General features: G+C 41.5%; 1 protein-coding gene and 1 pseudogene across 3 annotated transcripts in view; both read left to right on the forward strand.

Moving 5' to 3' along the window:
• Nucks1 (nuclear casein kinase and cyclin-dependent kinase substrate 1) overlaps positions 1-16,165 on the forward strand; it is a 29,217-nt gene extending 13,052 nt beyond the window's left edge. Inside the window, exons 3-7 of one of the 3 annotated variants that reach the window (XM_006249797.5) lie at positions 1,377-1,482; positions 3,201-3,256; positions 6,747-6,899; positions 9,914-10,060; positions 11,074-16,165. In XM_006249797.5, coding sequence (XP_006249859.1) covers positions 1,377-1,482; positions 3,201-3,256; positions 6,747-6,899; positions 9,914-10,060; positions 11,074-11,273 — 662 coding nt within the window. In that variant the 3' untranslated portion in view covers positions 11,274-16,165. Of the gene's footprint in view, positions 1-1,376; positions 1,483-3,200; positions 3,257-6,746; positions 6,900-9,864; positions 10,061-11,073 lie in introns of those variants that run through there. The other 2 variants (NM_022799.2, XM_063272581.1) reach the window with 2 other exon arrangements.
• A 4,664-nt stretch (positions 16,166-20,829) lies between these two features.
• Ran-ps4 (RAN, member RAS oncogene family, pseudogene 4) lies at positions 20,830-27,069 on the forward strand (annotated as a pseudogene).
• Positions 27,070-27,272: the final 203 nt, after the last annotated feature.

Below are 27,272 nucleotides of genomic sequence, written 5' to 3' on the forward strand. Positions count from 1 at the left end.
TTCTTTTTTTCGGAGCTGGGGACCGAACCCAGGGCCTTGCGCTTCCTAGGTAAGCACTCTACCACTGAGCTAAATCCCCAGCCCCCTTTTTTTGTTATTTTTAAGAAGCGGAGGACCTGAGTTCATGTCAATATCCTGTGCTCATGTATACATAAACCACGTACACCCTACACACACACACAATTAAAATAAGTATTGCTATTAATGGGGAGGATTAAACTCTAAAAATGGTTACATTCTATTAGGGAATTTAAGGATTTCTGACGTGCCAGTCTTCTCGGTTCTCACCATCACATGTTAACTGGCAGTGGAGCAACAGCTTCAGCAGTAATCGGCAGCTATGGTGAGGGCTTCTTATGAGGCTTTTGAAATTGTAGCTGTTTTCCTAAAGTTAGGTGCATCCAGAGTACGTGATATATTTACTACTTCAGTTAGAGTAATGTACTTGATTACAATATTGTGAATATTGTGTTAAGATTGTAGAATTTGAAGCCAGGCATTGTGGCGCACACCTTTAATCCCAGCAATCCCGGCAGAGGCAGGTGGATCTCTGAATTCGAGGATGACCACTGCTATACAGAGCAATCCTGAAAAAAAAGATTGTGGAATTTTAGGTTTTTTTTTTTTTTAAGATGTTTATGATAAAACCATATTGCTATAGTTTTCAAATAAATAGGAAGTTGTTAAAACACGGGGAAATCCTGACCTAAATGGGAGTGTTATAAAATGACAGCTATGGTGTGGATGTATGAGGGGTTAATGTAAGGACTAGACACTATGTAAAGTGGAATTAAAATAGGTGAGACTGGCTGTGGATTCTGTTTATTTTTAGTTGTGTGTTGCTTGCTTGTGAAGTATATGTATGTAGCCACATGTTGAAATCAGGAAAACTTTTGGGAATGAGTTCTTCTACCGTGGCTTCTGGGAATCTAGAACAATCAAGTGCTATTGCCTGCTGATCTGTCTTGCTTGCTTTCCCTTTTTAAATTATTTACTTTTATGGTAATAGAAATAGAATTCAGCCTTCTGCATGTTAGGTAATAAATGCTTCTAGCCCCAATTTTTTAAAATACTTTTTGTTTGTGTGTTTCGCCTGCATGTATGTCTGATGGCTGCAAAGGTCAGAAGAGAGGACATCAGATCCTCTGGAACTAGTGTTGTGAGCCACTATGTGGGTGCTGAGAATCCAACCCAGGTCTTGTGGTAGAGCATATGTGCTGTTAACCACTGAACTATCTCCCCACGTTTCCCTCCCCCTTAAATTAAAGGAACTATGGGAGAAATCTGTTCCCATTTATTTAAAAAGCATGAGGAGTAATGTGTGATTTCAGCACGTAAACACAATTAACTGAATATGAAATTTTTTTCTTGTTCAGACGAAGATTATGGAAGAGATTCAGGCCCTCCTGCTAAGAAGATTCGGTCATCTCCCCGAGAGGCTAAAAATAAGAGGCGATCTGGCAAAAATTCACAAGAAGACAGGTAGGAGGCATCAGTGTTAGCATCTTCCTACTTACTTTGTCAGAAGTCTGAGGTAAAGACAGTCTGTGAGCTTCAAGTGGGTGAGGCTTCCATGTGCAGTCTGTTCCATGTTATGGAGCTGTGCTTCAGGCACGGAGGTCAGCCTTCTCTCCAGAAACAATTGGATCAGAAGTAAGCTCCAAGAGTACCTTTCACTGGAACTAAGAGTGTGAGTCAAAAGGAAGTTTGAAGTTCTGATTTGTTATCAAGGTTGGTGTTCACATTTCCTTGTAGTCCTCTTCAGTTAGATCAATAGCAGAATTATAACTAAATATTGTGCAATTGTAGGCTTTGTGTCCTATTGAGAGATTGTATTCTTTTTTTTTTAAGGTTTATTCATTTATTATATCTGAGTACACTGTAGCTGTCCTCAGACACACCAGAAGAGGGCATCAGATCCCATTCCAGATGGTTGTGAGCCACCATGTGGTTGCTGGGATTTAAACTCAGGACCTCTGGAAGAGCAGTCGGTGCTCTAACCACTGAGCCATCTCTCCAGTCCAGGTTTTTTGTTGTTGTTGTTGTTGTTGTTCTTTTTTCCGGAGCTGGGGACCGAACCCAGGGCCTTGCACTTCCTAGGCAAGCGCTCTACCACTGAGCTAAATCCCCAGCCCCCAGGTTTTGTTTTTTATATACCTAACTTCTAATGTTTTTAGTAGAGAATTTCAGAAATGTGGTTTTAAGAAAATAATATGCCACAGGGAGACAGATCTTGTTTAGAGTAAATTGCTCTTACTTAGTTGTTTGTTTTGTTTTTGGTTTTTGAGACAAGGTTTCTCTGTGTAGCCTTGGCTATTCTGGAACTCATTGTATAGATCAGGCTGGCCTTGAACTCTCGGAGGAAATCTGCCTGCCTCTGCCTCCTGAGTGCTGATACCACCCCTCTACTTTTACACAGTTTTCAATAACCCAGCTTAGAAATGATTACTGTATTCATTTATTTTTCTTCTAAATGTGAAACATTTACAGTTTGTCATGATATCTAGCCTGAAATTTTCTTTGTTTTGTTGTTTGGTTGGTTGTTTTTTTGGTGAGGGCCAGGCAGTAGCTCAGGCTAGCCTTTGGATTGATCTTAAACCTTCAAACCAATGCTTTGTTTCCTATTCATTTCTTTTTAAAAATAAAGGATTGTCTTGACTTTGCTCATTGAAATCACAAGAGAAAATCATACACTTGATCTTAAGTTAGATTTGTAAGCTTTCTTTCATTGTTGGGACTTTGTTTTTCCGTGGTAAAATTACACCCATTCACTAGCATCCCTGTAAGGAACAATGATTCTGAAGCAGGTTCATGGATGAACACTTTTTATGTGAAAGGGGTACTTTTCAGTGTACTTTTTAATTCTGGTATCAGAAGTGTGATTGCATTTTTCCCCTCAAGACAAGGCCTTAACTTTTTTAAAGCAAAAGTCTTATTTCTACACTAGTCTATCATTGAATGCACAGAAATCTGTCTCTCCCTCCCAGGTGCTGAGATTAAAGGCATGCACCACTACCCAGGGTCCTGTTTTTAGTACAGGCTAAAACACACTATGTAGTCTAGCGTGGGTCTGAGCTGGTGTCAGTCCTCCTGTCTGAGCATCCGTATGGTTGGGATTACAAGTGTAGCCACCATGCACAGTGATCATTCAAACTTTGATCTAAGACTTTTAAGTATTTTTTTTTCCTTTTGCTTTATAGTGAAGACTCAGAAGAAAAAGATGTGAAGACCAAGAAGGATGATTCTCACTCAGCAGGTAAACCATAGTTATTGCAGTAGGAATTGCAATGGACTGTTTTCCTCTTGGCCCCAGGCTCCCAGAATAACAACTCTGAGGTTTAAAACGTATTTACAAACATTTCGGCCGTAAGCTTTGGCTTGTGTTTTTGACTATCTCATAACCCATCTATTCTAAGTTCTGCCATGTGGTGGGCTACCTTTCCTCAGGCTCCCAGCTTCTGCTCCCTAGGGTTTTCCAGAGGCCAGTTCTCCCACCTGGCTCTGTCCTACAATCCTTCTCCTGTCGGTTGTTCCACCTTCTATTTACTGCCTCACGACAAGCCAATCAGCTCTAATTGACAGGTGTTGCATCCGGACAGTACACAAGAGTTTTTCTCTACAAGAAATAGTTAATCATTTTTTTTTTTTTCCCAGAGCTGGGGACCGAACCCAGGGCCTTAGGCTTGCTAGGCAAGTGCTCTACCACTGAGCTAAATCCCCAACCCCAGTTAATCACTTATTAACAAGCAGTTTTATATGTCAGATTCTTCCAAATACTGGATTTATAAAAACATTTCTATTTTCACAAAGGTAAAAATTTATTCTCCATCCTGATTGATGATTTTGGTTTGGTTTTTTTTTTTTTTTTTTTTTTTTTTTTTTTTTTTTTTTTTTTTTTTTTTTTTTGGTATCTATAGGTTATTTTCATGCAAAATTGAGATTAAAAACCTTTTTATGGGGGGGGCAGGGAAATGGCTTAGTGGTTAAGAGCACTAGCTGCTTTTCTAGGGAACCCAAATTCATTTTCCAGTTCCTACACGTTGGCTCACTATTGTCCATAACTCCAATTCCAGAGGACTCTACACCCTCACGTGAACATACATGGAGACAAAACACCAATGTACTTTTTTTTTTCTTTAAATAAAGGCAAAAAAATATTTTCTTTGTTGTTTGAGACAGCATCTCAGCATCTCGCTATATATATATATATATATGACCCTGGCTGCCCTGGAATTCATTGTATAGACCAGGCTAGCCCTCAACTCAACCCGAATCTGCTTTTGAGTACTGGGATTAAAGGTGTATGCCACCATGCCCAGCTGATGCTCAACTTGTATATGAATAAAGAAATTACAGCAAACTAAAAACAGTAGCCATATGGAAAAATGTATAAAAAGTTAAAAGAATTAATGTGAATCAGATATGGTGGAATATGCCTAAAATGAGCATTCTAGATTGCTGCAAAGTACAAACCGACCAAGGTTCTCCCACATCTGGTGGCTTACAATTTTCTGTAACTCCACCTCTGAGGAAATGAGATGTCTTAGGCCTCCTCAACCAGTTGTGTTCACATGCACATAAATCACATGTGTACATAATTGAAATAAAAATAACTCATCAGGTAGCTCTTTGAGTTTGAGGAAAGCCTGGTCAGTCCTACTGTTGGTGTTTAACTCTGAGGATTGAGAGTTGGTACTTTAATTTTGACCAGTATGCTTCTCCTTTGTCTTCCTGGATGTCCTTTTTCTTGACTGTTCTTCAACAAAAATACAAAAGATAAACAACATTCTGCCAGCTCAGTTTTCTCTGCTGAGGTGTTTTGCCTTCCTTACTACTTAAGTTGTACCCAAAGATAATGTATTGTGCTTTTGACATTCATTTGCCTTGTGAACACTAGTTTGAATTTCTTAGATTTATTGAGTTTTTGAGTGCTCTGTACTTGTATTAAGCACAATTCCTTCCAAGTTGATTCCGTTTAGGGTTTGCATTAGTCAGCTTTATTCTGTAATTGTCTCTAGATGAGATTCTTGGTACTAGAAATGGTTAAACATTGACCATGCAGGGGAGAGCCTCACAAAGCTCAACCACCGCTTAGGCACTCTCTGACAGTCAGCAGCTGCTGGAAAGTGCCCACTGGTGGAAGGCCTCATATCCATTCACATATTGACAATACTAATTGGACTTAACGGGCTTATTTAAACACACACACACACACACAATTAGAATGGGTGCATGTTGGGAGTTACTCTCGACTTTATGGAGTTGGAGTGTGGAAGATAGGTATGATCAGATGCATTGTATATGTGTTTTTATAGAATGAATAAATAAAAGGTACTATGTCTTTATTTTTAATATGTGTGAGTGTTCTTCCTGCATGCATGTTTATGTAATCTGTACATGCCTTGGGTTCACAGAGACCAGAAAAGGGTGTTTGATCCGCTGGAGAGGTGGTTATGAGCCATCAAGTGGGTAGTGGGAACTGAACCTCCGTCCTCTTTAAGAGCAACATACCTTAACTTGAACAGCCAGCTCTTCAACACCCTGGTTTTTTTTAAGGAGAAAAACTGACAGCTAAACCTTAATAGAGTAGGAAAGTCTAAAAGTTTCGGACAGAGCTGTTAAGTAGAGACTAGTAAGATAAGCTTAGCTGCCTGTCCATGGCGGCATGCACCTTTGATTCCCAGAGCTCCAGAAACAGCGGCAGGTTGATCTCTGTGAGTTTGAGGACAGCCAGAGAACTACAGAGAGAAACCCTGTCTTGAAAAAACCCCAAATAAATAAATGAGTGAGTGAATGAAGTTTAGTCCAGAACTAGTAGGTTAGCAGCCTGCCTTACTAAATATTATTGATGAAGCATGAGTTAACTCATTGCAGTATATGAGTAATTTTTACACACTTGTCCACACAGCTTTAGCTGTCCCATCTAATGTGTTAAAGATTTCCCTCTGCCTGTTTCTAAATTAAAGAGATCACCCAGTTGTAAGGATTAGTAGTTTAGCGTTGTTTTTGTGTTTTATATCTTGGATAGAGCTTTTTTTTTTTTTTAAAGAAGATTTATTTATTTAATGTATATGAGTACACTGTCGCTGTCTTCAGACACACCAGAAGAGGGCATCAGATCCCATTACAGATGGTTGTGAGCCATCATGTGGTTGCTGGGAAATGAACTCAGGACCTCTGGGAGAGCAGTCAGCGCTCTTAAGCATTGAGCCATCTCTCCAGCCCAGCCTTCTCTTTTAAAGTAGCTTTTTGACTTTAGCTTCTAAAATCTGTAAACACAGATTCCATGTAATTGATAATTTTAGGATTAAACAGTTATAAATTTAAAGTGTTAGAGGAACTGTGTTGATGATTTTTTAAGTACATGCCTCGCCCAGGCATGATGGCACAGGCACACTCAGGTCTTTATATATTATCATTAACATTTATTTTTAAGTTGATTTTTAACATTAGCTCTATAGTTTCAATATTCTTTTTTTTAAATCAGTCTCTGAAGTACAAATAGGTCTTAAATTCTTCATCCTCTAAGTGGATTTTTTTTTTCTTTTTTTCAGAGCTGGGGACCGAACCCAGGGCCATGCGCTTGCTAGGCAAGCACTCTACCACTGAGCTAAATCCCCAACCCCCAATAAGTGGATTTTTTTAATGGTAGATTTCATTCCTTTTTGAATGAATACTCTGTTATATCCTGTATCTGCAGAGCAAAATTCTTGGATTGTTGTGTCACAGTACCTTTTATATTGCAGAAGACAGTGAGGATGAAAAAGATGACCATAAAAGTGTACGCCAGCAGCGGCAGGCAGCATCAAAAGCAGCTTCTAAGCAGAGAGAGATGCTCTTGGAAGATGTGGGCAGCGAGGAGGAGCCGGAAGAAGATGATGAGGCGCCATTCCAGGAGAGTACGTGAAGTTGCCTACTGTCCGCTATTGGTTGGTTTAGACGGGCTCTCCTGTAGCCCATACTGCTCTCAACTTACTGTGTAGCTAGGACGGCCTGGAACTGTACCTACCGATGAGCCTGCAGCACTGCCCTGGTTTTAGTTTGGTATTTTTTTAGGTAAATGTTTGTATCCAGTTCCTTACATTAAGTAGATGCTACTTGTTAAAAAATAAAACTGTGCATCTAGGTGTAGTGGCACATGCCTGTCTTGAAACAAAACGAAATGAAAAAGCTAAAACTATGGGGATAGGGAGATGACTCAGCTGCTCCTCCAGGGGATGCATGTATACTTATATAAGTGAAAAAGAAAAGCTTTTTTTTTTTTTTTTTTAAATTAGTAGAATTTGGCAATAGATAGATCTAGTAAATCCTGAATTTATAAGAGGAGATGACTATACATTGATATTTATTTTTTTACATAATCAGAATTTTATGGTTTTCCATTTTTTTCTTTTTTTTTTATATTTTCTTTTACTGGATATTTTTTATTTACATTTCAAATGTTATTCCCTTTCCCGAACATAAGCCCCCTTCCCGCCCACTCCCCCTACCCCACCCAGACATTCCCCTCCATTGGTGGGGGGGCAGTCTAGCCTTTGCAGGAACAAGGGCTTCTCCTTCCATTTGGTGCCCAACAAGGCCGTCCTCTGCTACATATGCAGCTGGAGCCATGGGTCTGTCCATGTGAACTCTTTGGGTAGTGGTTTTGTCCTTGGGAGCTCTGGTTGGTTGGTATTGTTCTTATGGTGTTCCAAGCCCCTTCAGTTCTTTCAATCCTTTCTCTAATTCCTCCAACGGGGGTCCCGTTCTTAGTTCAGTGATTTGGTGCTAGCATTTGCCTCTGTATTTGACAGGCCCTGGCTGTGCCTCTCAGGAGACAGCTCTATGTGGTTCCTGTCAGCATGCACTTCTTAGCTTCATCAGTATTGTCTAGTTTTGGTAGCTGTATATATATGGACTGCATACCTATTTGGGGCAGGCTTTGAATGGCCATTCCTTCAGGCTCTGCTCCAAACTTTGCCTCTATATCCCCTCCTATGAATTTTTTTTTGTTCCCCCTTTTAAGAAGGAGTGAAACATCCCCGCTTTAATCATCCTTCTTCTTCAGCTTCATGTGGTCTGTGGATTGCATCTTGGGTAATTCAAGCTTTTGGGCTAATAGCCACTTACCAGTGAGTGCATACCATGTGTGTTTTTCTGTGATTGGGTTACCTCACTCAGGATGATATTTTCTAGTTCAATCCATTTGCCAATGAATTTCATGAAGTCATTTTTATAAGTTTTTTTTTTCCCCCGGAGCTGGGGACCGAACCCAGGGCCTTGCGCTTGCTAGGCAAGTGCTCTACCACTGAGCTAAATCCCCAACCCCGAAGTCATTTTTGATAGCTGAGTAATATTCCATTGTGTAGATGTACCACATTTTCTGTATCCATTCCTCTGTTGAAGGACATCTGGGTTCTTTCTGGCTTCTGGCTATTATATACAAGACTGCTATGAACATAGTGGAGCACGTGTCTTTGTTGTATGTTGGAGCATCTTTTCAGAATATGCACAGGAGAGGTATAGCTGGGTTCTCAGGTAGTGGAATATCCAATTTTCTGAGGAACTTCCAGACTGATTTACAGAGTGCAACCAAATAATTTTATGATGGGCATCACCACAATATGAGGAATTGTATTAAAGGTTTACAGCATTATTGAAAAACCACTGTCCTAACATCACCGTCTATATCAACACTTTCTAGGAAAAAAACTCACAAAGGTTGACTTTCTCCTCTTTAATACTATATTAACATCCAAACTATCTTTCTTTAAATCTGTAGCTCTCTCTCTACCACACAAGAGGAATGAAGTCATTGAAGGCTAGTAACTGGACACACTCTGTGATAAGTTTTACTTTCCATGATGGTTAAGCAGGCTAAGAGCCAGTACTCCTTTCAGAGAAATTCAGAATAACAGTTCTCCTTTTTAAGCTTAAAGAAACCCTTGAAAATGCTCTAGTTTAACATTGGGCTTTATGCATACAGATTATATACTCAACCCTGTAGGGCCACTGAAGTCTTCCCTTTACAGAGAGGTGAATTGAGAGTAGTAGGTAATCTGAGTTAGGGTCATGTTGCTATTCAGTTTGGGTTATTCCTTGGACTATGGCTGAGTTCTTCATTATCATTATTCAAAACTTCATCTGATGCCTTAAACGTTTATCCACCTAGGTTTTCCATTTTTTACCATAGTTTCTATTCTAAGACATTTGTGTTTAAACACTGAATGAATTAATAATGGGTTCTGTGTTTACAGTTTGCATCTTGGTGTGGCAGAGAATTATAGACCACTTCAACTTGCCAAAAAGTTACATAGTTTAGGTTCCCCCCACCACCCCACACACAGGTTGTTCAGATTATGAGGAGTCCTGCTTCATATAGAGTGTTCTTGTTTCGTCGTTCACAGTTAAAAAACCACCAGATCAGTTCAGCTTAGCTTGGACAGTATACATGAGTTACTTGGTATTTAAGGGCTCCAGGCTTGTATATTTTAGTTCTAGGGTTCAAAATATAGGGCCCTGCACAGTGAGTATAGGCAAGTGCTGTACCTCTTAACTGTTCATCCCCCAACCTTGTTGGTTCTCACTGAGTGGCTAGAGCTGAGTTCAAATTTGCTGTCCCCTGACTTCAGCCTCTTGGATGCTGGGACCAGACCTTGTGTCTTATACATTCCATTTTCCACAAGTTCTTCAAAAGAGTTGTTCATGAGTTTAAAAACAGAGTAGTTAGAATAAGTCAATCATGTAGCATATGTAAGGTCCATACTGTGCCCATCCTGCAGTGGGCAGGGGCAGCGCCAGCCGTGGAGCGCTGCTCCTTACTGACACAGTAGTGCTTAGTTCCTCCAGCATTCTCAGCTCTCTTTCCCTTTGTTCACTTGGAAGGATTTGTACATTTAAGTTGGACGTTGAAATTCTTCTTTCCTCTCAGAAGATTCTGGCAGCGACGAAGATTTCCTAATGGAGGACGACGATGATAGTGATTATGGCAGTTCAAAAAAGAAAAACAAAAAGATGGTTAAGAAGTCCAAACCTGAGAGGAAAGAAAAGAAAATGCCCAAACCCAGACTAAAGGCTACAGGTGAGGCCTGTGAGAGGAAAATCATATTTTTCAAGAACTAAACTGTTGCCTCAGCATCGGCCTTGTATTTGGTAGAAATACAAGAAATCCAAAGGGGTTCCGTCCTATACATGTGCTTTTGGTCCCTTCAAGATTGGGGAGGGCTGGAGTGAGGACTGGAGGGCTCAGTGATTGAGAGCTCATACTGCTCCCAGAGGACCCAAGATGAGATCCACAGTCAGCTGTGACTCCAGCTGACTTAGGCACATACTGCATGCACAGGCACACACATGCATATAATTAAAATAATACAATCTTGAAAAAAAAAAAAACAAATAGGCTGAAGGGATAGGATAGCTCAGTGGTTAAGAGCTCTTCCAAGTGACTTGGGTTCAATTCCTAGCATCTACGCGGACGCTCATAATTGTCTGTAATTCCAGTTCTGACACCCTCACACAAAACAGGAATGCAGGCAAACACCATTGTAAATAAAATAAAAATGTTACTTTTTCTTTTTTTAAATGCAAAGAATGTGTGGCTTGGACTATATGTAGGAATGAGCCTTTCATTTCAGAGCAGTGGTTCTTATTCTGTGCAGGAAGCATTGGCTGCTCTGGGATCAGTAGTCCTAGCAGCTAGGGAAGGCTCTGCTCTCTGTTCTCATCCTCTGTTCTGTCAGGATAAAAGGATACTGATGTGGACAGAACCAACCTTGGGAGTAAAGATTTATCTTCCAGGTCTTCAAAGCTTTTGCCAGGTATTTTCCTGGTTGGAGCTAGTTTGTTAAGTCAGAAGTCTGGATTTGCCTAGCGTTTTATTCTAGCAAATATAATTAATATGTTTCTTGTTTTGAGATCTTACTCATCCCTCCATACTTTAGAGGGTAATGGAGTTCCAAAACCAGTTTGATAGCCCTAGTTTCTGCTCAGACTGTTACATTATCCTCATTAGGAGTAAAGACTTTTAATTTTGTAGCTGATTTTTTTTTTAAGGCATTTTTTCTGTTCCCCAAATTGTTACTTTCCATATTTCAGTGACACCAAGTCCAGTGAAAGGCAAGGGGAAAGTGGGTCGCCCCACGGCTTCAAAGACATCAAAGGAAAAAACTCCTTCTCCCAAAGAAGAGGACGAGGAAGCAGAAAGCCCTCCAGAAAAGAAGACATCTGCAAGCCCCCCACTCGAGAAGTCTGGAGATGAAGGGTCTGAAGATGAAGCGGCATCTGGGGAAGATTAAAAGTGATACTGGGGAGAGGTTTTATTAAAAAAACAAAACAAAAAAGGAAACCTATGTAGGACACGGTTTGGGCTGTGGCTTGACTCATGGGCTTTCAGTGCTATTTCATTTGTCTAGAATAATGTTTTTCTCTCTACCATCTATCTTTCTCAAAACCATTGTATGCTGATGTGTTTAAGTTGCCATTTTGTCTCAGTCTTTTCTCTGCCAGCCCCCCCACCCCCACGAAAGCCATGTCAATCAATCACTGGATTGACCATTTCATGTGTTAATAGCAGGAAGGAATGCCACGGCCGCACAGCAGTAAGATTTGAGGTGGGCGCTATGGAAGCTGCTTTTTGCTAGCAACTTGAACAATAATCAAAAACAAAAATCTAGAAAGGTTTTAATTAAACAGTTGCTTTTTCTTCTCCTGTACTTTTGACAGACCAGTTGTCATTTAACATGAGCTTATATGTCTAAACTGTAAATGTCAAAAAGAATCATGACTCTAAATTTGTCCGGTGAGGCAGTTGGGAGGCGAACATGAATTCTGGGTTGCTAACTCAGTACGCAGTTACTCCCGGGTGTGGAGGGAGGCCGTCCTGGAACTCAGTGTACTCGCTGTTCTCAGAGACTCGGGTCCACCGGTTCTTTCGTCTTGATAATGGGCTTCTGTCTTTTCTTACTGGGCCACCAGAATGAGTCTTAATTTCATATTTCATTCATGTTTTCATTGATTCAAGTTTTTAAAGTACATCCTGTTTTCTGGTAAAGTTTTACCAATGGTCAAAAATTAAAAAGATTTCTTTGAATTTCAATGACAAGATGAGTCTACACCTCCCAGTGCATTTATTTCTTCATAAGCTGACGATATCAAAATTTTAAGCGAATAAAGGTTGAGTTAGTGTGAAGCTTGGATATAAAGGGTTGAGGTTTATCCTTTATGAATACAAATATTTGAAATGAACCATGCTGTTTTTATTGGAGATAGAAACAGCTTTTTCCTTTTGATGTTTAAATCTTTCCTTCAGAGTAACAGGATAATAATCTCACAACTTCTGCTGCTGCTTCCATTCTCTGGAGTCGTTTGCTTCTTAGTCCATCTGACCCCTCCTTTCCATTCATGTTTGTTTTTAAAACAAGAGCCTGAGCCTCAGCGGGATGAGTGAGCTGTTGTAGGGTGCCTATGTGCCATTGATAACCCTCTAGAACCTTAGCAGAGCGGCAAGGACAGATCAGAGCTTTGCTCCTCCGCATTCAGGCCCCGTTCGCCAATAGACGCAGAGATTAGGGGTCCTAATGCTACTAAATTAAAGATTTGGTGGAGTAATTTCTGTATATTTTTCTGCACTTGAGCTAAATTTGCTTCCTCAGTATTCTGCTTTTGTGTTTTTTAAGTGACATGTTTGTCTCAGACAATGTCATTTTCTTAATAGGTGTTCGTAGGACAAAGGGTTATTTAAGAAATATTTTTACTCTGGTTTTTAAGACACTTTAAAGAACATTCTTAGATCTGCTTTAAAATAAATAAATGAATAAATAAATAAAACACCTAGTGGCAGTTATTTTAACCCTGCACTGCTAATAAATGAGTATTAACATGGCCAAAAATAGAAACTTGAACACAAACAGTTGGATTATTGTATTCTGTAATGGGTTATATATATAGTTGTGAGCTGTGTAGTGGGTATTACAGATTATTCTGTTTGCTGTGGTGGGCTTGCTCAGGAACCCGTCCTTAAAGAAGAGACTCACCATCTCCACCAGGCATCTCCCTTTTAGAGGTTTATAATTCAGTCTACATTCCTAGTGACATTTGGGCTTTTCTTAGGTTATGTTTTATGAAAAATTGTGGGTAGGGTCCCTTTCAACTTAAGCCTCAAATTTTTTTAAGTCTCTTTAATAATCTGCATTAACATCTCTGATTTTATCTACCTATAATTGAGAAATAATGCTATCTTCTAGGTTACTTGTGTAAAAGATGTGTCGATTGGACTTCTTGTTTAGAATCCCTTTTAAAACCAATTCATTAGATTGAAGATATATTTTCTAATTACAGGTCGGTTGGGTTAATGGTGTCTCAAGTGAGCACACAGGCTCTAAGTGACCTTTGTTTTCACTTTTTTTTAGTGGTTTATAACACTCTGGTCTTCCCTTCAAATCATGCATGCAAATAAGGAAGACTTAACGTGCTCAACTGGAAACAGGTGCTCAGCAGTTAGGTGTAGTAACACACGAGGATATGTCCGTGTGTTCATAATGACTGGCCCTTGACACCTCCATGGCTTACTCTCCGTCCTCTTTCTTTCGTCTTTTTTTCTCTACTGTGCCTATAGTGAAGTGGCAATGTATTCACTGTCTTAGTTTGCAGTGCTCAGGAACGGAATGTTCGTTTGAAGGTCTTGTCTGTTACGGAAGCTCAGCTAGGTTTACCTCTTTAATAGATGCAGTGGCTCAGCTAACACTACATTCTAGTTCTCCAGACTCTGGTTAAAGCCTTTGTCTCCTCCTTCGAGAAATGGTAGCCTCTGTGTTACCCAGTGGCAATTTACTGCTGCTTTTAGCCATCCACCACTGATGGGATTTGGGAGAGAGGACCCAAAGGGTGTATTTTAAATATCTGCTGAATCACTTACCTGCTTTCAGTACCTCCCTCTCCATAGTAACCTTAGAAAGGAAAACTAATGGTAGGATGAACGTTTTTGTTTTTGTTTTTTCTAGAGTAGTGAGAAAATCCCCCACAAACATCTTACCAAAACCCCAGTATTTTGTGTACCCCAGGCTGGCCTCAAACTTGCTACATGGCTGATCGTAAACTCATTGTTTTGTTTTTTTCAAAATAACTGATTTTTCTTCTGTCTTCAATGTTTATATATGGTACTAGTTCAGATAGCATTTTCTTCCATATAAAAATCAGTGGAATTTGAGGTTATAATCTAGAAGGACTTTTGATTAATGGTCAATTGATCTTGAGGCCTGGTTTTAGTTTGTAGTCCAGCTGGGAGTCCTCCTCCCCCTCCCCCTCACACTGCTAGGATTAATGCCACCATGACCGGTGACACTTTTCAAAATGGGCTTTGTTTATTTTTATGTCCACAAATGTGTAGGTGGCAGGTTGGAAAGGGAAGTAGTGTAAACAAAACTCAGGTTTAGGGGCCCCTGCCAGAGCAGACGAGAATAGAAGCAGCAGAAAGCTTGCTGCTGTGGAATCAGTGCCTGTTTGGACAGTTCTCTACTGCTAGCACCAGAAGCCACACCAGAACATTGCCACCTGTGACTGGGTAAGAAGAAATGCAGGCTAGGCACTTCATGGTGTGGGGATGGAGGTCAGAAACACAGTACACGCTTCTTGCCAAAGGGGAGGGAAAGTTAAAGCCACTGGTTGCTCTTGAGGGTAGAATATTGTTATTTTCTCTCTGGAGGAAGCTGCTGAGTTACTTGAAGATGGGGATTGTGGGGTTTTTGTTTTTTTGAGCATTGTGATGCCAAGCTGTCAATAGCCATGTTGCTATTTGAACCTCCTTTCCCTTTTGTCTTAGAAAATACATGATTCTGAATATCAAATCCATAGGTTATACTTTTGTTCAAAGCCTAATTCACAGTAGTGTGATTGTACTAAACACTAGGAGGGTCCCATATGCCTGCCTGTCGCCATGCCAATGAAGAATGAACTGGCGACATCTGAGCATGCTCTGTGACTGTAGGGCATCACAGTTGTGCAGACACTTTGTATATTGGGTGAGGGGGGTTTTCTAGTTTATGGGGGAGGATGAATTGATTTGGGGGGGTCATTTTTTCCCCCAGTTTTGGGGCTTTTTGTTTTGGTTTGTTTTGGGGTTTTTTGTTTTTGTTTTTTTTTTTTTTTTTTGGGTTGTTTCTGGTTTTGCTTTTTGTGGAGGGTTGGGGAAGTATAGTACTCAGTTATGCCCTAAAAATAACATGTATAAAACCCTGAAGTGTGACGTGGGTATGTGTGAGTGTGTATTTGTAAATGTCTGGCAATTCAACCTTTGTCTTCTGGAAGTTAGTGATTTTCCCCCGTTCTCTGGAAGTATTTGTTACAAGATTTGTAAACAAAAGCTCTACATAGTCGGTGTACCATGAACATATTGCAGCAAACCTTAGATGCTTCATTCCTGCAAGGCTTAAGACGTCACCAGGTTGCTCAGCCGCCACGATCAGTTTGCCTTGATTCATCTTTTAGATTTAATTCGCCAGTTCTAAAGACTCCTAGTCTTCCTCGGTTTTAGTCTTTAATCTTTCGTGTTCTGAGCAGAAAGTGAGAAAGCTAGCCTGTCTGAGGCCATGGGCTGAGAACCTGGCATCGTTTTCTTCATACTGCAGTGTGGCTTGATACATGATTAAACATCAGAGTGCTGGGCGTTCTTGCAATACCTTAGCAGTGCTGAAATCTGCAGCCTGGTACTAAGGAAGCTAAAGTTGGAATGTAACCACTTTAAGGTTTTTTTTTTTTTCTTTAATTTAAATGAAACCGAGTTGGACATGGTTTTGTTGACCATGTTCATGATTTATAGATGCAACATGCATTGGTGGACTCATGTGATGGTCTGACGTGATACTTCGTTTCGTACATTTACCTATCCCGGTCTGTACACATTTGCTTAAACAACAACAAACTCCTGCCTTGCTCCAACTGAAGGATTTCCAGGACTGCTGTCGGCTCCTGAACTCTGTTTTAAGTATGCGTGTCCTTTGCTTGTATTTTGTACTAAGAAATAAGGAAAAGAACCCCTTTTTGTTGAGCATGTTGGTATTGTCCCCCCCCCCCCCTTTTTTTTTCCTCTTGGGGACATATGAAGCAAGTTACTCTTTTCTGTATCCTTTTCTTTTGTAAACCTTTTGGTTTGTTTTGTTTAAAAATGGCTTTATAAAAGGGCTTTTGTAACCCAGATGTGTGCTTTGTGTGCTTCTTGGGGTGTTCAGAGCAAATCCACTGACCAGTGTGCAGCGGCTACCTCAGCCCATCACTGTCTGACTCCACCAGTTGGAAAAGGAACACTGAATCAGGGGACAATAGGTTGACTAAAGTTTTTGATGGATGACGTGGGATTGGGTGTGTGAGCTCTCTGCAGTTTTTCTCATCTGCAGAGCTGGAAAGTGAGAAGGGCAGTTGAAGTTGAACAGCCAGCTGTATCTGGAAAGTGCTTTTTATGCTTACAGGACACATAGTGTCAAGTACTTGCTGAAGGAAAAATACCCTTCCCAAGGGTAAAGAACCAGTCCTTTCTGTGGTATGTTATTCTTAGATTGGGAATGTGGTGGATGATCCCTCTTTGGGACTTAACTGAGACTAGCTATTTGGGAACACCCCCCCCCCCCAACGTTTTCTCTTCCTTGATTGCCAAAATAGCCAAATATTTGCTGTAACACTGTTAATCATCTGTGGCCATTAAGGTTTTTTGTTTGCTTGGTTTGTTTTAAGACAGGATCTCTACATAGCACCTGTTGTCCTGAAAGTCACTATTTAAGCCAGGCTGGCCTTGAACTTACAAAGATCCACTGCCTCTACTTCTGAGTACTTGGATTAAAAGGTATATACCACCATGTCTCTCAAACTTTGTATTCTGCTGTTGGATTTTTTTTTTTTTTTTTTTTTTTTTGGTTCTTTTTTTCAGAGCTGGGGACCGAACCCAGGGCCTTGCGCTTCCTAGGCAAGCGCTCTACCACTGAGCCAAATCCCCAGCCCCGGATTTTTGTTTTGTTTTTAAGACCGGGTTTCTCTGGGTAGCCCTGGCTGGAACTCTCAAACTTGCAGGCTGGCCTCAATCAAAGTTGCCTCATAAGTCTGGGATGAAAGGTGGGCACCATCACACCCAGCAAACTTTGTATTTTTTTTTTTCCCCCGGAGCTGAGGACCGAACCCAGGGCCTTGCACTTGCTAGGCAAGCGCTCTACCACTGAGCTAAATCCCCAACCCCCAAACTTTGTATTCTTAATGGAGTTGTATGCACCAGTTTATTTTTATCTTTTTAACAATTTACTTATTTATTATATGTAAGTACACTGTAGCTGTCTTCAGACACACCAGAAGAGGGTATTAGATCTCATTACAGATGGTTGTGAACCACCATGTGGTTGCTGGGATTTGAACTCAGGACCTCTGGAAGAGCAGTCAGTGTTCTTAACCGGTGAGCCATCTCCCCAGCCCATATGCACCAGTTTAAAGTTGGTTTCGGTAGAAATTTTTTCAAGATTTATCTATTGTGCCTTATGAGTGTGCATGCTTGCTTGCATGTATGTCTGTGCACCATATTCATGCCTGGTGCCTGCTGAGGTCAGGTTCCTAGACATCCAGAGCTACACAATAAGACTGTTTCTTAAGAAACAGTCAGCTTGCAGGAAATGGACAATTTCCTAGACAGATACCAGGTACCAAAGTTAAATCAGGAACAGATAAACCAGTTAAACAACCCCATAACTCCTAAGGAAATAGAAGCAGTCATTAAAGGTCTCCCAACCAAAAAGAGCCCAGGTCCAGACGGGTTTAGTGCAGAATTCTATCAGACCTTCATAGAAGACCCCATACCAATATTATCCAAACTATTCCACAAAATTGAAACAGATGGATCACTACCGAATACCTTCTATGAAGCCACAATTACTCATACCTAAACCACACAAAGACCCAACAAAGAAAGAGAACTTCAGACCAATTTCCCTTATGAATATTCATGCAAAAATACTCAATAAAATTCTGGCAAACCGAATCCAAGAGCACATCAAAACAATCATCCACCATGATCAAGTAGGCTTCATCCCAGGCATGCAGGGATGGTTTAATATACGGAAAACCATCAACGTGATCCATTATATAAACAAACTGAAAGAACAAAACCACATGTTCATTTCATTAGATGCTGAGAAAGCATTTGACAAAATTCAACACCCCTTCATGATAAAAGCCCTGGAAAGAATAGGAATTCAAGGCCCATACCTAAACATAGTAAAAGCCATATACAGCAAACCAGTTGCTAACATTAAACTAAATGGAGAGAAACTTGAAGCAATCCCACTAAAATCAGGGACTAGACAAGGCTGCCCACTCTCTCCCTACTTATTCAATATAGTTCTTGAAGTTCTAGCCAGAGCAATCAGACAACAAAAGGAGGTCAAGGGGATACAGATCGGAAAAGAAGAAGTCAAAATATCACTATTTGCAGATGATATGATAGTATATTTAAGTGATCCCAAAAGTTCCACCAGAGAACTATTAAAGCTGATAAACAACTTCAGCAAAGTGGCTGGGTATAAAATTAACTCAAATAAATCAGTAGCCTTCCTCTACACAAAAGAGAAACAAGCCGAGAAAGAAATTAGGGAAACGACACCCTTCATTATAGATCCAAATAATATAAAGTACCTCGGTGTGACTTTAACCAAGCAAGTAAAAGATCTGTACAATAAGAACTTCAAGACTCTGAAGAAAGAAATTGAAGAAGACCTCAGAAGATGGAAAGATCTCCCATGCTCATGGATTGGCAGGATTAATATAGTAAAAATGGCCATTCTACCAAAAGCGATCTACAGACTCAATGCAATCCCCATCAAAATACCAATCCAATTCTTCAAAGAGTTAGACAGAACAATTTGCAAATTCATCTGGAATAACAAAAAACTCAGGATAGCTAAAACTATCCTCAACAATAAAAGGACTTCAGGGGGAATCACTATCCCTGAACTCAAGCAGTATTACAGAGCAATAGTGATAAAAACTGCATGGTATTGGTACAGAGACAGACAGATAGACCAATGGAACAGAATTGAAGACCCAGAAATGAACCCACACACCTATGGGCACTTGATTTTTGACAAAGGAGCCAAAACCATTCAATGGAAAAAAGATAGCATTTTCAGCAAATGGTGCTGGTTCAACTGGAGGTCAGCATGTAGAAGAATGCAGATTGATCTATTCTTGTCACCCTGTACAAAGCTTAAGTCCAAGTGGATAAAGGACCTCCACATCAAATCAGATACACTCAAACTAATAGAAGAAAAACTAGGGAAGCATCTGGAACACATGGGCACTGGAAAAAATTTCCTGAACAAAACACCAATGGCTTATGCTCTAAGATCAAGAATCGACAAATGGGATCTCATAAAACTGCAAAGCTTCTGTAAGGCAAAGGACACTGTGGTTAGGACAAAACGGCAACCAACAGATTGGGAAAAGATCTTTACCAATCCTACAACAGATAGAGGCCTTATATCCAAAATATACAAAGAATTCAAGAAGTTAGACCGCAGGGAGACAAATAACCCTATTAAAAAATGGGGTTCAGAGCTAAACAAAGAATTCACAGCTGAGGAATGCCGAATGGCTGAGAAACACCTAAAGAAATGTTCAACATCTTTAGTCATAAGGGAAATGCAAATCAAAACAACCCTGAGATTTCACCTCACACCAGTGAAAATGGCTAAGATCAAAAACTCAGGTGACAGCAAATGCTGGCGAGGATGTGGAGAAAGAGGAAAACTCCTCCATTGTTGGTGGGGTTGCAGACTGGTACAACCATTCTGGAAATCAGTCTGGAGGTTCCTCAGAAAATTGGACATTGAACTGCCTGAGGATCCAGCTATACCTCTCTTGGGCATATACCCAAAAGATGCCCTAACATATAAAAAAGACACGTGCTCCACTATGTTCATAGCAGCCTTATTTATAATAGCCAGAAGCTGGAAAGAACCCAGATGCCCTTCAACAGAGGAGTGGATACAGAAAATGTGGTACATCTATACAATGGAATATTACTCAGCTATCAAAAACAACGACTTTATGAAATTCGTAGGCAAATGGTTGGAACTGGAAAATATCATCCTGAGTGAGGTAACCCAATCACAGAAAAACACACATAGTATGCACTCATTGATAAGTGGCTATTAGCCCAAATGCTTGTATTGCCCTAGATGCCTAGAACAAATGAAACTCAAGACGGATGATCAAAATGTGAATGCTTCACTCCTTCTTTAAAAGGGGAACAAGAATACCCTTGGCAGGGAATAGAGAAGCAAAGATTAAAACAGAGACAGAAGGAACACCCATTCAGAGCCTGCCCCACATGTGGCCCATACATATACAGCCACCCAATTAGAGAAGATGGATGAAGCAAAGAAGTGCAGGCCGACAGGAGCCGGATGTAGATCGCTCCTGAGAGACACAGCCAGAATACAGCAAATACATAGGCGAATGCCAGCAGCAAACCACTGAACTGAGAACGGGACCCCTGTTGAAGGAATCAGAGAAAGAACTCGAAGAGGTTGAAGGAGCTCGAGACCCCTTATGAACAACAATGCCAAGCAACCAGAGCTTCCAGGGACTAAGCCACTACCTAAGGACTATACATGGACTGACCCTGGACTCTGACCTCATAGGTAGCAATGAATATTCTAGTAAGATCACCAGTGGAAGGGGAAGCCCTTGGTCCTGCTAAGACTGAACCCCCAGTGAACGTGATTGTTGGGGGGAGGGTGGCAATGGGGGGAGGATGGGAAGGGGAACACCCATAAAGAAGGGGAGGGGGAGGGATTAGGGGGATGTTTGCCCGGAAACCGGGAAGGGAATAACACTCCAAATGTAAATAAGAAATACTCAAGTTAATAAAAAAAATCTAAAAAAAAAAAATAATAATAAAAAAAAAAAGAAAGAAAGAAACAGTCAGCTTGACTTCACAGCAGTCATCTCCTCCTCTGCCAACAGAGGGCATGCCTGCTTTCTGGATCATTTTTCAGATGCTGTGCCATTACACCTGGCTCATCAATAACCATCTGTAGCTATAATCAGAAGACGGTGTAAGGCTTTGTGTACAGGGGGCATATGGGTGTGTCCTACCATCATTAGAAACTCTAAAACTTCCCTGCCTTCCCCCCTCAATCCCTACCACCACTCTGCCTACAGTGCTACGAATTAAACCTAGGGCCCTACACATAAGTAAAAGCTCCACCTTTAAACTGCATCCTCAGCCCTTCTGTTGCTGTTCTCTGCCATTTCCATATACCTCAGACATTTGAATCAGTCCAAAAAATATATATTAAAGATTTAATGAGAGGACAGGATTATGTCTATAGATAGTTATTAAGGGCCGGGCATAATGGCACTTGCCTTTAACACCAGGACATGGGAAGGAGAGGCAAGTGGACCTCTAGGTTTGAGACCAATCCAGTTTACACATAAGTCCCTAAACATCCAGAACTATATGTCTCAAATAGGATATGTATTAAAAACAATCAGCTTGACTTTAAGCCGTCGCCCTCTGCCAATAGAGGGCAGTGTTCACCAGCCAGACTTCTGCTCATTTTCAGATACTGTGTCTGATCCTCAGCACAGCCTGTCTCTTCTGCATTACCGACTATGATTGGTGTGTCCACTGGAGCATGCAGCAGTAGTCATCTGGGTTTTAAATGGGAAGTCAGATCTCCTGATTCTTAAACGTGCTCTCTCGTACTGTTCCCCCTCTTAGGATTCTGAAGTGTTGCAGACAACGTCCTAAAATGAATGTGGGCATTGTGGTTTCAAAACTCAGTGGTAACTCTTGTTTGGAGACAGGTGTTGACTTTTGCAGTTGCCCTTCACTTTGAAGGTTTTAGTCCGGACAAGTATTCACCCAGCAAATACAGAGCCTTGTTCTTTAGACTGTGGATCTGGCCACTCCTTACTCTTGATAGGGCGTGTTTCTCTTTCCCTCCATTCTCTCAGCCCAGTGGACAGCTACCCATTTTGACATGCTCTGTCTGGGCCACTGCCAAGAGAAATCTGTACTCTGGGGTGTGCTCCCTGTTTCGATAGTGAAGTCCTGGACAAATATTGTGGAATGCAAGCTGTGCTAATTCTGGGGACAGGGAGCCAGAGGGTGTAGCCAGAGTTTCCAGCCTAGTAAAGCAAATAGTTACTTTAAGCATGGTAACGAAATGTTGGAAATGATTGTTTGCCTTGACTTAGTGCTCTGAGCAGGTTGCAGTGATGATTTACTAAGGAACAGAGCAAGGAAGTGTGTGTACATGTGTGTTTGATAATGTTTTAGCTGTGTGTGTGTGTGTGTGTGTGTGTGTGTGTGTGTGTACACATATATATGCCTTTTCTGTCCAAACATAAGAAAGACAGCTCTTTAAGAGCTGGAGAAGCCAGTTGTGGTGGCGCACGCTGGTAGGATTTGCTGAAGGAAGCAGAGGCAGGAGGATCATGAGTTCTCGGCCAGCCTGGGCTACACACTTTGGGGTTGGGGATTTAGCTCAGTGGTAGAGCACTTGCCTAGCAAGTGCAAGGCCCTGGGTTCAGTCCCCAGCTCCAAAAAAGAAAAAAAAAAAAGGAGCTGGAGAAATGGCTCAATGATTAAAAACACGTTGCTCTTATAGAGGACCCAAGTTCTCTCATAACTGCCTGTTGGTAACTCTTGCTCCAAGGGATCCAATGCCTTTGGGCTTTGGAAACATCTGTGTTCATATTCCACCCCCCTCCCGTCTCTTTCACACACACACGCTCACACACACATTCTCACACTCACACTTTCTCACATACACTCACACACACACTCTTTCACACACACGCTCACACACACACTCTCACACACACATTCTCACACTCACACTTTCTCACATACACTCACACACACACACTCTTTCACACACACGCTCACACACACTCTCACACACTCTCTCTTACACTCTCACACTCTCTCATACACACACACACACACACTGAAGGGTTTTGTTGGTTGAGGTAGAGTGTTCTGTGTATGTCTAGTTGTATTTTTTCTTCTTGGACAGGAATAGGTAGTTTATATGTGTTCCTTTCTACATAATACTAGGGCGGGTAAGTAAAGTCATTGGTCCAAGAAAAAGGATGGTTTAAGTTTTAGGAGAAAATAATTCCTAGAGGACTAGATACATAGTGAGAGGTGATTCTTACCCACAAAGAGCCTAATATGTTTAGCGTAACAACTAACCAAAAGTAGATTTTGAAACACTGGTCTTTACTAAATGCAGACAGTGCCTCCTAACTCTGCAGCTCACTAATTTAACTGAAACACACACACACACACACACACACACACACACACAAATCTGTGGTTTTACTCCAAAGTAATTAAAAATGGTGACATAACAAAGCTCTTTTGTAAGACACTTAATATTTTCAAGGATTCAGCTGACATTCTGTTTGTTTTGTTTTTTGAGACATCTCACTGTGTAGCCTTAGTTGGCCTTGGACTCTGTAGACTGGGCTGGCCTTAAACTCAGATCTGCCTCCTGGGTGCTGAGATTAGAAGTGTGCACCATCAGGCCCAGCCCTGACATTCTGTTTAGGTACCTGGGAATTGGTACTCTAACGTCATATCTACTACATGGTTCATCCCAGTTACAAGCTCCGTGTTTTATCTCTGCCTCCTACATCTGTCCTAATTTGCCACTATTTCTTTTTCCTTCCCTTGTTGTGAACAAACAGTTCTTTTCCATAGGCTTAGATTTTTTCTGAGACAAATACATTATTTAGATATGAGCCAGTCCCCTGGAGGTGGATAGGGAGCCAGCTGTCCTGAAGAGAGCCACACAATTGGCCCGAATGCAAGACAAACAGCATTTCCTTGTAAACCTGGAACAATGCAGAACTTAGATTCCAAAGCTCTATTGTGAATGCTGGTCTGGCTTTAGGTATGCAGGATATAGACAGTATCTAGTTCAAGAATGTGGGTTATTGTCCTAGACCTTGCACAATGGGTCAGTGTTGGGCCATCGGCAAAGCAGGTTGTCATCTCTGGCACCCAGTATTCCTTGATTCCCTTCCCACCCACTCCCATGGAGCAATAAAATGTACTTGCCCTCCGGGCTACTCAGCCTGCTTTAGAAGTCAACACTGTTAAGCAGTCTGAAGTAGGTACTTGCTCTGGGAAAATTCAGCCTGAGTGGGGACACACTAGCAATGCAGTGGAAACAACAGTTCCTAGAAAGCCCATTCCTCAAAATTGGCAGGCACTTTTTATTGACAGAAATTACGGCAACTATATTCTAACACACCAACTGCATACACACACAACAACAACAGTGTGTCAGAGTTCTTGACAGGAATGAGTCTAAGCCGTTTAGGTCTCTGAACGTTGACGTGTCCAGTATTTTATGGCTTAGAACTAAAACTTGATAGAGACAATTATATTATCTCAGAAAACTGACCTGAGCAGCTCAGAAAACGAGAAGGTATGGGGGCAGTGGAGTCTCCCAGAGTACTCAGTGTAGCACAAGAGGTTTGATTTCCCACACCCCAACACATGGTCCCACCCTGACCCAGTGACTTCAGAGAAGCCTTGGGGCTGGTCTTGATAAGTTAGAAGATCAATTTACAGGAAGATCTTGAGCAAGTCACGAGCCTCTCCACCCCTCAACTCCCCTGCCCTCTTCTACGATGAGGCTATAAGGGACCGCAGCTTCAGTTGGACAGGCGCGGAGACGCTTTCGGAAGCCGCTCTCTCGCGCAGGATCGTCACGATGGCCGCCCATGGAGAGCCGCAGGTCCAGTTCAACCTCATCCTGGTGGGCAACAGCAGCATGGGGAAGATGACATTCATGAAGTGCCACTTGATGGGCAAGTTTGAGAAGAAGAATGTAGCCACCCTGGGCATGGAGGTGCAAACCTCATCCTCCATACCAATAGAGGCCCATCAAGTTCAACATGTGGGACACAGCAGGCCAGAAGAAGTTCGGGGGACCTGCGCAATGGCTGCTACATCCAAGCCCAGTGTGCCATTATAATGTCTGACATAACATCAAGAGTTACTTACAAGAACGTATCTAACTGGCATAGAGATCTGGTACGCATGTGTGAAAACATCCCCCATTGTATTGTGTGGCAACAAAGTGGATATTAAAGACAGGAAAATGAAGGCAAAATCTATTGTCTTCCACCTAAATTAGAATCTTCAGTGCTATGACATTTCTGGCAAAAGTAACTACAACTTTGAAAAGCCTTTTTCCTCTCTGGCTTGCCAGAAAGCTCATTGGAGATCCTAACTTGGAGTGCGTTGCCATGCCTGCTCTTGCCCTACCTGAGGTGGTCGTGGACCCAGCTTTGGCAGCACAGTACGAGTATGATTTAGAGGTGTCTCAGACGACTGCTCTCCCGGATGAGGATGATGGCCTGTAAGAAAGTGAAGCTGGAGCGCTGTGTCAGAAGTCTGGTTTTATAGGCAGCTGCCCTGCGACGTCAGCGGTGCAGCGCGTGCGCCACCTTATTTAGCTGAGCAGACCGCGTACTTCATTGGGAGGCTGAAGGAGACGAATGGGCCTCGGAGTGAATGTGGCAGTTAAACATACCTTCATTTTTTTTTTTTTAATCTTTTTGGACTTGCATATTTAGCTGTTTGGAACAGAGTCGTTTCCTTCCTGAATTTCAAAGATAAGACTGCTGCAGTCGCATCACAATATTCAGTGGTGAAATCTTGTTTGTTACCGTCATTCCCGTTCTTTTCGTTTAGAACCAGAATAAAGTTGTATTTCAAATAACCTAAAAAAAAAAAAAAATGGGACCGTCGGGCCTGGGACCGTTTTTCCACTTCAAAGGACCTCGCAGTCCGAGGGAGGCTGGAAAGCAGGCTGTGTCTGCACAGTGTTGTTGCTGGCACAGCAGACTCACCCGCTTCACAGAAAAGCAGCAATGTTATCTCCAGGCAAGGTACCCCGGAGTCTAGAGCCCCATTCCTGCCACACCGAAGCCTTTTAGCATTGTCAAGTATAAATGAGTCATTTATAAGTAAGAACGTATACTTACAGACAGGTAACCTTTAAAGGGCCCACAACAATAAGTGATTTTTTACAGGGAAAGACAGTGACAGTGGCATCCAAGTCACCTGTACTACCAAGGTGGAGTTCAGGGTCCTTTTTCTTAGTGTCAGTACACAGAATTATTTTTTTTAAGATTTATTCATTTATTCTATATGAGTACACTGTAGCTGTCTTCAGACACACCAGAAGAGGGCATTGGATCTCTTTACAGATGGTTGTGAGCCACCATGTGGTTGCTGGGAATTGAGCTCAGGACCTTTGGAAGAGCAGTCGGTGCTCTTAACCGCTGAGCCATCTCTCCAACCCCTCACCTTGCTTTTTGAGACCAGGTATTCTAGTCAGGACTTTTTATTTTATTTTATTTTATTTTTGTTTTTGTGTTTTGTTTTTAAGATTATTTATTTTATGTATATGAGTACACTGTAGCTGTCTTCAGACACACCAGAAGAGATCCCATTACAGATGGTTGAGAGCCACCATGTGGTTGCTGGGAATTGAGCTCAGGACCTCTGGAAGAGCAGTCAGTGCTCTTAACCGCTGAGCCATCTCTCCAGCCCAGTACACAGAATTATTGATGTCCATCTTTTCAGTTTCCTGTAGGAAAAGGGAATTTTTTTTCCCAGTGATTCCAAACTGTATTCCTAGTTATATGACCTATTCAAATTAGAGAAATCTTAATATGGGCCTGCAAAACAGATGAGAAATACTCGCTCAAGGTTAGGGCCTAGAGCTTATCGGTCATTGTGTTGAATGGGGTCATGGCTTCCATCTCCAGCAATGGAGAAAAATGCCACATATTTTGGTTTGTGAAACAAACCTATTTTGGCGTGCTTTGCATTTGGAATTTAAGCAGAAAGGAAGGCACAAAAGCAGACTCACCATCCCCAGCAGAACCACTTGGCTGATAAAATGTGATGTCCCATGCTCTCAAATGTTAAAGCCACGCTGGAAATGTTCTTTCCAGGGCCTAGTCATGAGCCCCTTTATAACTAATGATATTTTGGCTGCTGAACCCAGGAACAAGCTACAAGATGGACGCCTTCCTCCCCCACGAGTTCTTCAATCTGCAGGGAACAAAGACCCAGTTTCAACAGATAGTAAAGAGTGTAATTTATGTCTGTTGGGCAGTGGTCAGCCTGTATAAATACTCAGTTGGTCAGGAACCTGTTATCATGGGAGCATCGCTTCAGTTTTTTACATAGAAAACTCCCAGGAGTCCTAAGTTCCTCTTGTGTT

Source organism: Rattus norvegicus, chromosome 13 (assembly GCF_036323735.1).
Source record: "Rattus norvegicus strain BN/NHsdMcwi chromosome 13, GRCr8, whole genome shotgun sequence".
Classification (NCBI taxonomy): Eukaryota; Metazoa; Chordata; class Mammalia; order Rodentia; family Muridae; genus Rattus; species Rattus norvegicus.